General features: G+C 34.2%; 3 protein-coding genes across 4 annotated transcripts; 2 read left to right on the top strand and 1 right to left on the bottom strand.

Moving 5' to 3' along the window:
• Positions 1–535: 535 nt before the first annotated feature.
• Prosalpha3 (proteasome alpha3 subunit) lies at positions 536–3,762 on the top strand. Its single transcript, XM_081979853.1, has 6 exons — positions 536–682; positions 827–869; positions 2,786–2,948; positions 3,003–3,300; positions 3,356–3,479; positions 3,535–3,762. The coding sequence occupies exons 1-6, from the start codon at positions 680–682 to the stop codon at positions 3,690–3,692; spliced, it is 789 nt and encodes a 262-aa protein (XP_081835979.1). The 5' UTR covers positions 536–679; the 3' UTR covers positions 3,693–3,762.
• Positions 3,763–4,861: 1,099 nt separating this feature from the next.
• Positions 4,862–16,524, bottom strand: vas (ATP-dependent RNA helicase vasa). The gene is made up of 12 exons (XM_081979509.1): positions 16,340–16,524; positions 16,158–16,277; positions 15,991–16,093; positions 10,321–10,498; positions 10,002–10,265; positions 9,724–9,947; positions 7,855–8,076; positions 7,622–7,798; positions 7,378–7,570; positions 7,164–7,313; positions 6,530–6,837; positions 4,862–5,566 (listed from the first exon to the last, which is right to left on the bottom strand). The coding sequence occupies exons 3-12, from the start codon at positions 16,054–16,056 to the stop codon at positions 5,501–5,503; spliced, it is 1,848 nt and encodes a 615-aa protein (XP_081835635.1). The 5' UTR covers positions 16,057–16,093; positions 16,158–16,277; positions 16,340–16,524; the 3' UTR covers positions 4,862–5,500.
• Positions 10,757–13,202, top strand: LOC145728942 (uncharacterized). Of its 2 annotated transcripts, XM_081979511.1 has the most exons (4): positions 10,758–11,302; positions 11,362–11,591; positions 11,776–11,866; positions 11,921–13,202. In XM_081979511.1, the coding sequence occupies exons 1-4, from the start codon at positions 11,175–11,177 to the stop codon at positions 12,618–12,620; spliced, it is 1,149 nt and encodes a 382-aa protein (XP_081835637.1). In that variant the 5' UTR covers positions 10,758–11,174; the 3' UTR covers positions 12,621–13,202. The 2 variants fall into 2 exon arrangements, with proteins under 2 accessions (XP_081835636.1, XP_081835637.1); XM_081979510.1 differs by having other exon boundaries at positions 10,757–11,302; positions 11,776–13,202.
• Positions 16,525–17,384: the final 860 nt, after the last annotated feature.

Genomic DNA, 17,384 nt, shown 5'->3' with positions numbered 1-17,384 from the left:
AAACATATAAACAACAATATATAATAGCAAACAAAAATTATTTTGGCAAGTAATCCCAAGTCTTGACTTTAAACCTTAAATATTAATTTAATCATCGAAAAACTCAATTTCCACAATACAAACAAACGCAAACTGTCAACCACTATTTCGGCCATATTGGAATTTTTGGCATGCACCTTCTTGGCTTTCTTGTGCAGAGGGCGGTGGGAAGGAGCATTGATTGATATTCAAGGTTAGTGATTTAACCAACTTTAGTGATTAAAACCCCTTATTAGGTGGCAGCACTGCTAATGCTCTGGATCATGGATCACGGGATCACATTCCATTTTTTCGTTTTTGGTTCAGAATTTTAGACCCATGGTAATAATAAAATTACAATTTCGTACAATTAACGACATCTAGTGGCTGTCCTCAACATATCCAACATAAGGTGCCAGATCACGATGATCCACGCATCAGAATACTGTTTTCACGACACCGGAGCGTAGCTAGACTTGAAAAGAAGACTTTTTTGGAAGAAGAGAGAAGAATGTCACAACTGTCAGAAATATAGACCCTAACCTCTTGGGACAGTGAGTTGTTGTTTTTGCGGCTGAGTTTCATTTTTTCAGTGTAAATTGTAAAATACAACATCCAATTAGTTTCCGATCTTATTTAGGGATTTTCTTACTTTTTAAATATGGTAAGATTACTTTTACTTATAAAAACGTTACCACACGAGGTCGGATATAAAGATTTCAATATTCCTGATTCGTTTTTTTACTTGTGTGCAAAGTTGTTTGCTTTTGGTTTTATACTAATGTGTTAACTCTTATTTTATTTGCAGGCAAGACGGTATGATACCAGAACTACTATATTTTCTCCTGAAGGTAAGTTTTTCAGTATGTAATTGTTAAGCTCTGGACATAAGCTTTAATTAGCTAAACTTTGACATGACCTTTTTCTGCATCCAGTGATTAGCTTACTAGTTCCACAACTGTTTAGTACTAAGAATATGTGATAGATTATTAGTACATTTTTAGTTTAAATAGGAGGGGTAGATTGCCCAGGTAATTTGGTGTATACACTCCAGGTAGTTATTATGAGGCAGTTTCCCATTATTACAAAGCATTTGAGAGTATTTTGAGGCATTGTCGGTATATTTCAAAATGTAGTGTATTAATATACAGGTGTGGTAAATCCAAAACCGACCATAGGAAAACCGTGTAACTGACAGAGAAACATAGATAATTGCATGCGTGGGACAAAGACAGAAAACGAAAAAAATACCAAGTAGGCCATATTTGCAGTACGCTGTTGCCAAAATCCAATACCGTCGACAAAATGTATTGGATTTGTATTGGATTTTGGCAACAGCGTACTGAAAATATGGCCTACTTGGTATTTTTTTTCATTTTCTGTCTTTGTCCAACGCATGCAATTATCTACGTTTCTCTGTCAGTTACACGGTTTTCCTATGGTCGGTTTTGGATTTACCACACCTGTATACAAAATTGACTGAAAATTGAACAGAACAGCATAGGCACATTGGCACATGTAATTGTTATGGTAAAATCTTTGTTACATGATATTGAGTTGAAACAATATTCATTACAAATTTACCAATTTTTCAACATTTTTAAACTACATTTTTAAGGTCACGTGACTGTTTTTGACAGGTGTCAACTGACTTAAACAGTGTTGCAAAGTGAAAATTGTATTATTAACGTCACATAACGTGTATTTTACAATTTCAGCTTTTACAACTGTCTAAATTTAATTTACTAAATGTCCAACATTTAAATTACATTTTAAAGTCACGTGACTGTTTTTGACAGGTGTCAGTTGGCTTGGACAGTGTTGCAAGCGCAAAAATAACGTAATCAAAATCACGTGATGTCTCTTGCAATTTCAGCTTCAATTATCTTATCTAAAATAGTCTAAATGTAATTTAGCAAGTTTTTAAATTTTAAACCACATTTTAAAGGTCACGTGACTAATTTTGACAGATGTCAACTGGCCCTTACAGTGATGATGAATTGCATTTACAACAAAATTTAATTTATCATTTTTTAAAGTTTAAATTGCATTTTGAAGTTCACATGACAGTGAAATGTCAACTGGCCTATAAAATGTTGCAAGCTCAAATATTGAATTATCAAATCACGTGACGTAATTCTTACAATTTTGCTACTTAATCCAACCTAAAAACTGTCATGTGACCATAAAAAAAATGTATTTCAAGGGTGTATTTCATCAAGATTTATCATTATCTCTTAGATTTATAACTAAATTCAATAATGCCACAAATGTGTAAACATTTGAAGGTATACTGAGGCAGTTTAAATAATTTAAAGGCATTTTGATGTATTTCAAGGCAGTTTGAGACATTTTAAAGGCATTTCAAGGTATTTTGTATGCAAAAAGGCATTTTGGTGTACAAAAAATTATCGGCAGTCTACCCCTCAGAAAATGGTAATGTGTTATTTTAGGCTCTAAACCCGATAATTTTCACTATTTACGTTAAAAAAAAAATGTTTTTTCAATTAACATTTGGCATCCTGTATCTCAAAAACAATTTACAGACAGTACATAATAGTTTAAGATTGTTCTTACATAAAATATTGCAAGGAATCACTGGTTGACATTAATTTGTTGAGTTGTTTTAATAGTTTATACATTAAGTGACTTGAACCATTTTTGTAAGCGGCCTAAGTTCTTCCAGTGAATAAACCTGTTAAAAGTCACGTGTTTTATAGGATATTTTATTAAATTTCGACTTCGCTTATTATGTTATAATAAACAGGCCGACTATACCAAGTTGAATATGCCATGGAAGCCATATCAATGGCAGGATCCTGCTTGGGAATCCTAGCCAATGATGGAATCCTATTAGCCGCTGAAAGACGCAACACTAACAAACTCCTAGATGAAGTTTTTACTTCTGAAAAAATCTACAAACTGAATGAGTATGTTACGCATTTAAAAAATTTACGTGATTTGCAAAAGTCATATGCTTTCAGAGATATGGTATGCAGTGTAGCAGGAATTACGTCAGACGCTAACGTTCTAACTAATGAGCTGCGCCTTATTGGACAACGTTACTTGTTCCAATATGGTGAGTCAATTCCTTGTGAGCAACTAGTGTCCTGGTTGTGCGACGTCAAGCAGGCTTACACCCAGTATGGTGGCAAAAGACCTTTTGGGGTGTCTATTTTGTATATGGGTTGGGACAAACACTATGGATATCAACTGTACCAGTCCGATCCTAGCGGAAACTACAGCGGATGGAAAGCCACCTGCATTGGAAATAACAGTTCTGTGAGTTTTTTTTCAGCTGCAAATGTAATTTACAATAATTTGCGACGCGTTTCAGGCCGCTATTTCCAGCTTGAAGCAGGAATACAAAGACGGAGAAATGAGTCTGAGTGATGCTAAACGTTTGGCCATTAAAGTTTTGAGCAAAACTCTGGATATGACCAAATTGACTTCAGAAAAAGGTGAGTTAATGTCTGTTTTGTTCAATATCAGAAGTAACGTAAAGTTTGATTTCAGTTGAAATGGCCACTTTAACCAGAGTGAACAATAAGACTGTAATAAACATTTTGACAGGAAAAGAGGTGGAGGGGCTCATTGCAGACTTTGAGAAAAGTGAAGCTGCTGCTGAAGCTTCCAAGAAGGAACAGCAACCTAAAGTATCTGCTTCAACTTAACTTTAATTATTTTCTTTTTAATGTCTTAATGAACAGTAATGATTAATAAAGTGATTTTCTATTTGTGGTATGTCTATTTTCTCATTGCACCCTCAAGCTCTATAATATAAAAGTCTCTTAAAAACCATCATCAACTTTGGTGGTTTTAATGACATGAACTATCAATTGAATAACACAACATAATTTGCGCCTGTTTTTATATAAAAATGCAACTTTTACGCTACTATACAGGGTGTTACAAGTTAGATGCATTAGCATTGCTATCTCAGAAACTATAGGTGATAGAGCCTTAGTTAGTTATGTAGTTCTCAGCCATAGGTCGGAGAAAAAAAAGGAAAAAAGGTTTCAAAGTTTATACACAAAATTTTAACAGAATATATTTAACCTCACAAATATTGAGAGGTTTGGCAACACTGCTCATCTATCCTTTTAATACTTTAGAGGCCTCTAGCAGTTTTGGTTAGATTAGATTTTATGAGATGATTTAGGACTTTTATAAACTTCTGGCAATTTCTAAAATGTATCTAAAGGCCTCTGACCATTATAAAAAATTCTTGGAAAATGTAAGCCCCTTATAGAGAGAGGCTTTCAGCAAATTTTTGGGAAGCTTTATGTAGTGTTTAGAACTTCTTATTAGCATTGACATCTATTACCAGAATAACAAGACTCATTAGTCATTATCATGGCTCTGGGAATAATAATAACAGTGTACCAACTGAAAAAATGCACAATTTTTCTTTCAACCCATAAATTTTAATTATCAGGGGTTGTACTAAAGTAAGTTATGTATGTATGAATACCTTTACTTTAAGACCAGAAAATTAGGTCGATCCTTTTTTTTAGTTCAGTAAATCGTAGGGATATACCAAGTGCTACATAATTACAAATTAAACATTTTATAGCAAATCGTTGTTTGTTGTTGTATTGCTTTGGTTAGTAAGTTTTCTGGAATAATTTGATATTCTCTTCTTTTTGTCAGTTTATTATTTAATTGTCAAACAGATTTTTTGTCAAAAGTAAAACCCTGGCATGGTGCTAAGAAATACAATTTTCTAGTAGTCCGCGTAGTAAAAATATTATATTAATCTGAAAATGAAATGTGAAAATATTCCAATTGCCAAAGGTATCCTAATTGTGTATAAGAAAAGGAAAACAACACTAAACACAAATTTTAATGTCGTAGAAAACCTTTATTCGACGTGAATAAAATTCTCATTAATAATACAAAAAACAAACGGCAAACTTTAGTCTAAGTTCAGGCAGTCAACCTACACAAATCTCAGATCCAACAACAAATCAACATTCATTCTCAACCAAATACTTCTATTGGTAGAAAAACATCTTTAGTACTTTATCGTAACTAAAACCTCGAACCATATGACGCTGACTGGAATTTCGCATAGAGCATAAAGCTTAAAAAACATAAAGAGGGAAATATCACAGATGACGGTAATATGGTTCAAACTTAACAAAATCAAACTACATACTAAGTAAAAAAAAAAAAAACAAATGATTGCTGGAAAGCATAGCGGCGGCTGTGTGGACTATATTTTTTTATAGTTTAACCCCCTTAGTTTATGTACTTTAAGTAGCAGAATTTTTGACAGAAACTATATTAGCAAACAAAAACTGATAATACAGTGATTATCCGTCTTGATGTATCAGTTGTGACATATTTTCTTTTAGAAAGAAACTAACAAACAAGAGGTCAAAATATTAAAATATGATCCGTATAACACGGAAAAAATATCAAAAATAAACTTGTTCTTCTTTTAACGTCTTTAAGAATCCGTTTTAATAGAAACTACCTACCATTCCTCCTCAACCACTTCGGCCGGTTGTTGGTTGAAATTTTGGCCTCGTCCAAAGTCATCCTGCATAAAAAAATTATGTTTATTTCTTATATTTGCGCAAATCAGTGGCAGACTGTTTAGAAATCTTGCCAACTATAAAAACTGTATTTTCAGTAATTATGACAAAAAACACCAACATTATACATGGTGTCACAGTTTGGAAGTCGCATTTTCATGAAAAACAACGCCATTTAATTAAAATTTGATGGATACGAACATTAAGGACTGTTTTGGAAATATCAGGAAAACGAGAAATTTTTAAATATGATACTTTTTATCCATCAGTTAAGGAATCCGTCAATTATCTTTAAAAAATGCTTTGGTAGGAGTCTAAATTTCAATTTTGGTGTTATTTAATTCTAATTGCTGGTTAGTTAGGTGGGGTTTCAAATTTTTGATAAAGCTTTAAAATAATATTGCCTCGTTTTTCTTCATTGTGACTAATTTGTATGTGCAGGCCATCTACGTGTGACAAGTAATGTCAAGTAATCTTCATAAAACGTTTCATTAACTCAAAGCCAACTAAGGTAAAATTAGTTTTTGTTAAATTATTTTTTCATTTATTATGCAAAACATAAGTTACATCACTGAGATCAGAATAGAACGCACTATTTGGCAAATATAAATCCATCATCAAATAGCTGGAAAAAATTGGCAATGAAAAGATGCTTTTTGTTTTGGGATATCTCTTCAAATAAGGTTAGAAACAAATAAAAAATCGAAATTTTTAAAACTGCATTTCGTTGAGCTTCAAATTGCGAAGCTTTGCCCCAGGTGAGGAATTTAAACTACCCTGTATAAAAGTTCTTTAAACACAGTCTAAAATTTCTGCAAATTTTCACTCAACATCCTCAAACATTCCCTTTTGAACCCCTTTGAATTTGTATTACAAGAATAGTTACAAAGAAAAAATACTTTTCTGTCATCAGTTTTGAAAAGTGTAACAGCTGGTGTTAAAATGGTAAACATAATAATTATTCTTACCCCACGGATGTCTCTTCCACCAAACGAATCGGATTGTTCGCCTGAATAACCACCGCCAGCTAAGAACGGAGGCACTTCCTGTCCCGCTTGCTTTAAAATATTCGCAAGCTGACCCACTAAGGCACCATCGGACTTGGAATCGAAAAAGCTGGTCGCTTTTCCGCGATTGCCCACTCTGCCAGTACGTCCAATACGATGAACGTACTCATCAATACTTTTCGGCAGATCGTAGTTTATCACGTGTTGAATTCCTTCTATGTCCAAACCACGTGCTGCCACCCCAGTCGCAACCAATATTTTGCGGATTCCTGTAACCAATTTATGTTGTTTGCACAAGATTTCTGTTAGGTAATTTATCTATAACTATCTTATAACGACTAGAATTTCGCACTGTTTGAAATGTTATGATAATCGCTTTACCCGCATATTTCTCGATTTATTACCGCCTACCTAATAAATTTAAAAAACGCCAGCAAAACTACTACCTAAACTTGGATTAAAAGATTTAATTTTTTTTTTAGTATTTTTACCATAACTTTAACACTCTGTATCATAAAATGACAGTGTTTGACAAAATATTTTCATATGACAAACGACAATAACATAAATATATAAAAAACTATTTAATCGTTACCTTTCTTGAAATCCCATAAGGCTTCTTCTCTCTGTCTCTGTAGGCGATCGCCGTGAATGCTGGTTGAGGGAATGTCATTCTCACTGAGCAGAGTTGCCAAAAAGTCTGCATTGCGTTTTGTTTCTACGAACACCACAGTGCGCTCGTTACCTAAAATTGTCAATTGTTTCCCAAATAAATTCAGTGAATTTTTAGGCAAATTTGTAATAATTACACTGTCTCAGCATCTCAAGGAGTTTATCCCTCTTTTCGAACCTGGTAACCTCAAAGAAATTTTGTTCTACGTCGGTAGAGGCGCTGCCAACAATACCGACCGCGATAAACACGTAGTTGTGCAAAAATTTTCCAGCCAAATGTTGAACTTCTTCGGGGAATGTAGCTGAGAACATCAACGTTTGCCGTTCTCCCTGAAATATAATTTATGCACAAAGCTGTCTAAAATTAATACAAACTCTTACAGTGGCAACCATGGAAGGATGGCCTAACATCTGCTCAACCGTTGGCAGAAATCCCATGTCCAACATCCGGTCTGCTTCGTCCAATACGAAAAACTGTATAGAACCAAAACTTACATGGCCGTGATTTACAAAGTCGTTTAGCCGTCCCGGGGTGGCGACTAATATATGACATCCAGCCTAAAATAAAAGAATCAGCCATATACTACAATAAGTTTAAATAGGAAAAAACGCACAGAAATCGTATTTCTTTGATGGTGCACAGAAGTACCACCGTAAGCTACCGCAGTCTTAATAATAGAGTTATAGGCAAACTTCTTTGCCTGCTCGTAAATTTGTATGGCTAACTCCCTGGTAGGACTGACCACCACAACATTTGGTTGGCACGCGTTTCCATCTCGGACCGGAGGGTCCTGAGATTCTAACAATTTGTGTATCATGGGCAGGAGGAACGCAGCCTAAAAATTATGGTGGTAACGTGATATTAGGTCTCTAAAAGCCAATACTTTCAGTAACGAATAACACTCATTTTATCTGTCGAATACGTACATCTGTATGTCGAATAAAGATGTACCCATAGAGAAACTAATAACTAGAGAGCAATTTTGCTTATTGTAAATAATAGAAGCAACCCAACTTTGACATATAATGTGAACGATTTACGCAAAAACACGTTATTTGACATTATTTTTTAGCTTTTTTTGCTTTTTTCTTTGTGCTTATTTACAGCCATTTTTAGTATGGTTTTATGTTGTATAGGTTAATTTACAATAATTGCAACAGCTCTATTGAGATATTGAAGGCTTCTGAGAGACAAAAACATACCAATTATCTGTTGCAAAATTGGTAAGTATCAAATTACAAATATAAAACTGACAAATTTAAAGTAGTCTAAAAAAATGTAAAAACATTTCAAAACACTATAGAAGCTCCAAAATGCCTTGCAAAAGCTTAGAACACAGCCTAGAAGCTTCCAAAAGCTTTTCAACTAATCTATAGAAGCTCTCAAAGGATTTCAAGAAAGTAGTCTAAAATAGTATATTATTCAACGAGCTTTTTATGATAGCCATTAATCCCTAAGGGGGATGTTTACGTCACGAGCCGCAGGCGAGGGACGCAAATCTCCCGTGGGATTAATGGCCATAAAAAACGAGGATAATACTATACTTTGTCCACGACCACTGTCCATTACCACTAATGCCAAGTGCAGGCAAATTAGAAGTTGATACTCTTTTATGTAGATAATAAATAATATAGGTAATCTCTCAAATCCGCCATAACAACTGAAATGTCAAACTCGATACGATTAGGATCGCGTTTAGAATGGCCGTCGGTGTACAAGTCGTGACAGAATTTGGGAAAAAATGGATCACGTGAACAATTTATTTACATAACTATATGGTGGCATGTGACAAAGGCCACGGTGCGCACACCAGCCCTATTTCTGAACGCACCCCCAGCGTTGCCGCCTACGACCACAAAGGCACTGACGTTGTCAATGTCAACTTAAAAAACCACAGAACTAAGGACGGTCATACACCAAAAATATTTCAAATATAAATTATGGAATTTACCTAATGATTTGGCAAACTCCTGTACTGTGTTATTGCGGTGTATTTGTTAAGAAAATGGTATTCTGAATTAGCAGTAATTGCAAAGACATAAGTGGATGTCTACATGCAAGAAATACCGCATATCCCATGTTTTATGCTTGGTGTGCAACCACCTTTAGGTCGAGAGGGAATAATGATCATTATTCCTCTTCATTAATCCCTCTGACGCTATATGACCTTCATTTAGCTTCTGTCAACACGCTGAATATTGGTACATTATTGGTTGGTCGTGGACAAAGGTTTTAAAACACTGACATTATGGTAACATTCAAAATTCTAATAATGCGCAAGCTTAATATATTTACTCCACCGGACGTCGTTCTTTCAGATAAGCAAGTTGAGAACAACAGCTGACTTATCTGTCAAACAGCGCTATTATTCATTGAAAATACACCGGATACACTGATAATGAGAATAAATCATAAATCTTATTAAGGGGTATAAAAATAATTATTCTGAACTGAAAGTATTGACCCTAAATTAATGACTTACCGTTTTTCCTGACCCGGTTTGGGCACACGCCATTAAATCCCTCCCATTTATTATTATAGGAATCGAATATTTCTGAATGGGAGTAGGTCTGGTGTAACCAGACTTTTTAATGTTTTCTATCAGGTGCGGACGCAGTCCCGAAGATTCAAACGTTGCAACTGGTTGAGGTACATTCTCACCAGTGACCTTAACCTCAATGTCGTCTAATTTCATGAAATTAACGCCTAAAAAGCCAAACTAGTAACCTGTACCGTTTCAGCAATAGTTTGTAAACATACCACTTGTGATGGTCGCAGTAAACAAATCCCCGTCGCTCATTCGTTCCACGGGAATATAAATTTCCCTGGGTTTCTCTTCTTCACCAGAGTTTTGTTTGGCGTTCCAGCCACCCGCGTCATCCCCATTTTCGGGTCTACCCCCATCATCATTTCTACCTCCACCCCAAGAATCACCACCACCACGTCCGCGACCTCCGCGGCCTCCTCGTCCACCTCTGCCTCGACCCCTTTCACCAGAGTCACGACTGTCTTCAGATCGGAAGCCTATAGAAAACATCAACTCAAAATCGCGTTACTAGATTGTATGTTAGGGATTAACCTCCACGTCCACCACCTCGACCGCTTCTCTCACCCCTCCCACCTCCACCACCGGATCCGTTGTCCCCCCAATTATCAAATCCCACGCCATTGTTTGAGCCCCAATCTTCGGTGGATTGTACAGCTTTGAAACCTCTACCAGAAGAAAACTTTGTACCTCCATCTGAAGCTACGCCTTGCTGTAATGTTATTTAATAATAAACGTCTTTATTATTCATTAAGGACGTGCCAAAGTTTTTTTTACTTAAACAATAATTGGCTCCTGAATTAAGCTAAATACAAAACTTTTATTCCTAATATTATAGAGTCCTAACAAAGACATGCCTGGGTTGAGGCACATCACCATTAAACTTTATTTTATTATAAAGATACTGAGGCTGTTTCCTATCTAATAACTTAACAAAAAATATTTGCATAAAATGTATTCAAGTTGCTAGAGCTCGATTCAGATGAGAAAAGGCCACCGCATCATCAATGACGCAGTTTTTAAAACTATTTCTTTCTCCTTCTACAGTTGCCGTCGCATTAGATATAATCAGAGGCGTCCTATTAAAATATTCCCGAAAATAAATTCTTAAGCGGTCAAAAAGCCACTTGGCAACGTAGTACGGTTTTTTACTTGGGCACAATTAAAACAAATGCGGGTGCGGCCAGGGACAGATGGACCCTTTTACATGCTTTTACTAGCCGGCACTCTAAACGATGTTGCCAAGTTTAAAAAAATGTAGTGGCGGACAGGTTGAGTTTAAAAATTAGGTTAGGTTAGTTTCCGTTTTAGTCTGGTGTTTTGGTTGTATTGTTGATGGTCGCAGTTTGAGTTCACGTGTTATAAGTAAAAATCGTTAATTTGTCATAATGTCTCCAAAAAAGATTGGGAAGAAAGGTGTTGTGATACACAGCCAAGGGCGTGAAATTGTAAGTAACGTCTTAGAATTTATGAAGAAGGAGGCAGAAGGAGTTTCCATTCCTTTGAATAACTACAGGTATTGTCTTTGATTAAAAACGACGAAAACGTTGAATAATATAATAAATATCATTTTAGAGAGAGAACTATAGCAGCTACAGGGGTGTCTAGATCTACTGTGCAGAAGATATCTAGAGAAGCACTACATGTTGAATGGGGAGGGCCAAGCTCATCATTTCACACTCCTACAAAGAAGGGACAGATTAAAAAATTAAAATTGGATAACATCAAACCTGATGAAATCAAAAGAATCAGAGAAATTATTTATGATTTCTATATTCTTGAGAAAAAACTTCCAACATTAAAAGGTAAGTTTATAATACATTAGGTATACCTACAGAGTCTTCAGAGTTTTTCTAGCAGAACTTACCATGTTTTTTACAATTAAATGTAAGCCTAGTTTGCTATATGTATAAACCTTGATAATGTGTTAATTGAAAATTTAAAACAACAAAATTTAGACTAAAATGGGATTATTTTTTATCTTTACAGGTATTTTGCAAAAAATTATTGACCAGCAAATCTTGACTGAATCCATTAGTGTAAGCAGCTTAGGGCGATTGCTTAAGAACATTGGATTTAAGTATGTTTTACATCTTGGCAATCATGTACATCAAAATAACTTTATCTTTTGTAGGTGGCAGAAGACACCAGACAAAAGAAAATTCTTGTGTGAATCATATGACATTCGCTTAAAACGAATAAATTTCATGACTTGGGTAAAAAAGCAATTGCTTCCTAATTTACCTGACCGCTCAGTCCTTATTATAGACAATGCAGCCTACCACAATGTTACTGTTAACAAAAATATTACAACGGCTACTAAAAAAGGAGATATGTTAAGTTGGCTAGTGGAAAAAGGAATCCCAGCAGATCCTCATTTAACAAAGCCAGAGCTGTATCAAATCATACAAGAAAATAAATTTAGATTTCCTCCACAATATAACTTAGATAGGCTGTTAGAACAACATGGGCATCTTGTGTTGCGTTTACCACCCTACCATCCAGAATTAAACCCAATAGAAAAAATTTGGGCTTTGGTTAAAAATTGGGTAGCAGCTCATAATACCACTTTTAAATTGTCTGATACCGAAGCTTTAACAAAACAAAAATTTCAAGAGGTGTCTGAAAAAGAGTGGTTTGACATTTGCCAGCATGTAAAAAAGTATGAAGAGGAGCTCATAAAAAAAGAGCATATTTTTGATGATACAGTGGACCAGCTTATTTTTACTGTTAACACTGGTTCATCTGATGATAGCGATGAAGATTCTGGTGATGATGATGAATGTGATGCCAGTTTATCCGAAGAAGAATTAGGATGCTCACTCCTAGACTAAGTTTTGGATTTTTGTTTTATGTTATGAATTCGTAATTTGTATATGTATATGTATTTATAAATAAACAAAATTATCAAATTTATAAAAATATATGATTATTAAATTTAACAAAGATAACAAATTTTAAATATTACCTCTTCTTCATGAAACCCTGTATATCAAAAACGATGCAAAGGCAAGCTGAAAGTTACTTTGAGACTTCATTTTCAAGGTCTAGCTGCACTGTAGGACCTTCAAATTAAGAATAATTGAAAAAAGAAACCAGCTGCCTATTTTTATCTTCCAATAATTGATTAATTGCCCCAAGACAATGTTTTTTTGTGGTTAACATTGCCCTAAGTTAAGTTATATAATTTGGATTTAAACTAATTGGTATTTAATATTCTTCATCAATCATCACCCTGCAGCTACAGCAGAAAAATAATTTGCACAGATCTTTTTAACCGAAACACACTGTATGTTTTTTTAATTTACCCTTTGCTTGTTTTCTTGTTTATTTTTTAAATTAATATTTAAAGAAATGGGACCAGAGACCTAGGCCAATTTTGTTCTCAAAGCGTCAATATTATGTATGTATATGTATTTGGTTTGTTTTATAAAACCTACTTACCTATCCTGTTTTAATACAATTTATGAAATGAAAAAGCAAAAACTACACCTATTTACGTTAATTAAATTTCATTTCACTGAGCAGAGAATAGCACGCCATTGACTCGCTGCATCAACTTGGAAAGTAACGAAGGCAGCAATATTTAAAGCGAGACGTACAGAGATCGTGACATCATCGTTTGATGACGGCCGTGGCCTTTTCTTAGCTGATTCGAGCTCTACATTTCAGCCAAGTGTTGTTATTATTTTAAAGCACAAAGACCAAAAACCCTGAAATAAGTTGTCCAATTTTGCAGTTTGTAAAAACCAAAAGAGTATTTGAAATTTGAATTGATCCATTTTTATTTCCACTACCAGTAAACTTTGTTTTATTTTCCACTAGTCTCTGAATTTAAAGATAGGTTATGTTATTATTAGAAGTTGATTGTCTTTAATTGCTACATTTTGATAATTGTGAGGATTACGGTTCAATAAATAGTCAAACCCAAATAAACTGCTCAGGGAAAATATTGATACAGCAGAATTATAGGCAACTTTTAAGGGACTGTATCTTCAAAACGCCTCTGCCAAATTTTGTAGAATTAGGCCCAGTTGTACAACAGTGGTTCAAGTCAGGAACATCACTTTGACACAGCAATGCAATTCATATGAAAAAGTTCAACTACCAGTCGCAGTTCAACTAAACCAGTCTTTGAACTGTGATTGTACAACTGAGCCTTAGAGTCAGAAATTCATTTTAACTTACACTGATATCTTAATTGATATACAGGGTAAAGAAAAAGATGCTGCAAATTTCTTGAATTTCAACCAAGTACTGTTGATAGTTGGAATAAATTTCAACATTTTTTTTGTGTCATATAATGGGTTTGGTTGAAATTTTGGTTTTGGGACATGTTTAAGGGTTTATCAATTTTTGGTCTACCATAGGAAAGTTCTAAAATTATCTTAGCTATCAATTATCAAATGCACTGGGTGAAAAGCCAAGAAATTTGTAACACATTTTTCCTTATCCTGTATATTGGTAAAGAAATCACTTTTGAAGGAAAATGAATGATGATGCTAGAAGAAAAGAAAATGAAGAAATAGACTTTCAAAACTTTTTTTGTTTATTAAATTTGGATGAGGCATTTCAGAGATACAGTTTGTTAAAAATGGCCAAAAATTTTACTGTATCTGATCTTTTCTGTGAGCAATTTAATACAAAAATGATTCTAAATTGTTATTAGTTGAAGAAAACTGATATAAAATTGAAAATTGCAATGGCAACAAGTTCTTCATTATAAAGAAAATTGATCTGTACTCTGTAGCTACTAAAAAACGAAATGAAAAGTTCAGGTCCGTATTTGAAAAATTGAAGTTGATGATGGTATCTAAAAAACGAAACGTCGAAGCTGAAAACTAAAACTATTTTCTTGAAGAGTATACCAAAGTGCTTCCCGAAGCTGCCATTGATTTTCCAAAATAATCAATAATAAAGTGGTAAAAAAATAAAATAGAGATTTGACTTTTTCCGTTTTAGTTGGATATCTCCAGAAGTAATAAAAAAAATTTAAATTTTAATAACTACGTTACATGACTTTGATAATTCAATTTTTCAGCTAGCAACATTGTAAAGACCAGTCAAAAACAGTCACATGATTTTCAAAACGCAGTTTAAACTTTGGTAAATTGGTAAATAAAATTTGGACAGTTGTAAAAACTTGCAAAGTACACGTCACTTGACGTTGACAATGCAATTCTGAGCTTGCACCACTGTAAAGGCCAGTTGATATCTGTCAAAATTAATCATGTGACCATTAAAATGTGGTTTAAATTTTAAAAACTTGGTAAATTAAATTTAGACTATTTTAGACAGTTGTAAAAGCTGACATTGTAAGAGACACATCACGTCACTTTGATTACGCAATTTTAGAGCTTGCAACACTGTAAAGTCCAGTTGACACCTGTCAAAAACAGTCACGTGACCTTAAAAATGTAGTTTGAATGTTGAAAAATTGGTAAATTATTATAATAATTTGTAATAAATATTGTTTCACCTTAATATCATGTAACAAAGATTTTACCATAATAATTACATGTGTGGTCAATTTTGTTATATTGATACACTATATTGTCTACTGCTTGGTCTACTACAGTGTATTCCTTAAAATATCGCAAAATTTCCTTTTTTCACTGAAAATTCCAATGAAAATATTGCAAACCATTTTGAAATATACAGTCAATGCCGCAAAATTCTATGAAATGCCTTAAAAATACCTCGTAATACCTGAAAATGCTGGTAATACTGGCAAAGTGCCTCATAATACCTCAAGTGTGTACATCAAAATACTTCGGCGATCTACCCCTGGATATTTCTAAACCATTGCTCTATAACAACTTATAATCCCAGACAACTTGGAAATCCAGCCATTAAAAATCAAAAGAGCCACTTAAAAGTGTCAACACAGCTATAAAGTTTTAATAAAGGGTCAACTACCTGGAGCACTTCTATGACAAACTGCTGTGTTAGCACAAAAAAACCTAAATGTCACTGAGCATTGATTCCAGGATTTCTTAATTGAAATGCTAACAGTAGGTTTGACAACAGAACATAAAAAATCATGTAAAACGAATGATAAAATTGTGGTATGGCATAGTTCAGTCCTACTAGTTTTGAGGCTGTCTGGCAACTTTATATTGGAACAACCTTAACCTCAACATAATTCAAACAATTTAACAACTCATGCAAAATAGGATATTTAAGATACAAATGATACATTACCATAGATGAAAATTGTGACTGGCTGGAGGGTACTGTACAAACACCATCATCCCAATCATCAGACATTTTTTGGCTTGGATCTTGATATTGATTGAACAAAGCCCTATAAAAACAATCAACAATCAATTGACAAGTGAAAATTGGGGAATATCAAACAGGGTTCTTACCTGCGTCCTGTGTGTCGGTTATTAATTTATGTTTTAAAACAGAAAAGTTTTACTTAACAAAAAGCTGACCACTCACGTGTGTGTCTCCAAGCCAAGTCAAACAGGAAATGAACGAACAATCTATGGAAGGAACATAATAATTTAATAAAAAACCGCCATCGGCTGCATTTTTTTTAACAGACCTCAGCGACGTTGCCAAGTCGCTTGTAATTATTCTTAAAGTCTACCAGATTCTGCAACATTTGTTGCGATAAAAAGTTAAACAATATAAAACCGGTCTTATAGGATAAGGTTTATACTTGCAGTATTACTAAAAAAACTTTTTTTTTAACTATGAACAGCCAAATCTCTGCCTAAATGATGGTAACCACTTTACGTTTAATACGATTTACGTACAACTGCCAACGCCGAAGATAAACATAGCGCCAAAAGCACGCCGAGAGGAAATAGACAGTTGACACACAACAAAAATGTCAAATGTCAAATTACTCTTTTCCGAGCCTTTTCCACATTTCACTTTTTCATTGGTTTATTAACTTCATTTTTTAACAATGTGTACCATAGACCTGTTGGCAGAGGCAATTTCTGTCTCTTTTTCTCTTCTGTATACCTGCATAAAGTAACATTCACATAACATGCAGTGCATTTGTACTGTTAAATGATATCATTCACAATAAACTCAAAATTAAAATTAGAAAATAGGAATCAGGTTCGGATTTCAGAAACACAAGACATAAACGTCATACTGATAATAGTAATCATTGTCTAGACTTCGACTATTTGTTTCAAAAAAGATAATTAGGTACAAACTGAACAGACCTTCATAAACAAATACAAAAAAGAATTCTAAAATGTTCGAATTTTGAACAATTAATTGACAACGAATGGTATACCCATATGGCAAACTCAAACCTCTGAAACGGCTTCTCCTTGCACTACTTTTAAATTATTAAATTGGTGTTTGCGTATGTTGTTTTATAAAGGGTTCTTTGAAGATAACTGCTCAACAATTCTCTGTTGACACTCTCTCACATGACACCATTGCGATGTTTGAACCGATAAGCACGTGACACTGTCAAAAGACGTCACGGAGTCCGTTTCGACTTTCTAATCAATTTTGGTAAAATTTTCTCTGAGTTCACTAGAGTGTTTACAATGTCTAGCTCATTTTAACTCATTCTGATAAAACAAGGCCTTACTACAGCTTAAAACTCCACGCCAAAATAC

Source organism: Ips typographus, linkage group LG5 (genome assembly GCF_016097725.1).
Source record: "Ips typographus isolate SLU linkage group LG5, UJ_Ityp_2.0, whole genome shotgun sequence".
Classification (NCBI taxonomy): domain Eukaryota; kingdom Metazoa; phylum Arthropoda; class Insecta; order Coleoptera; family Curculionidae; genus Ips; species Ips typographus.
This window is presented reverse-complemented; position numbering and strand designations above follow the sequence as displayed.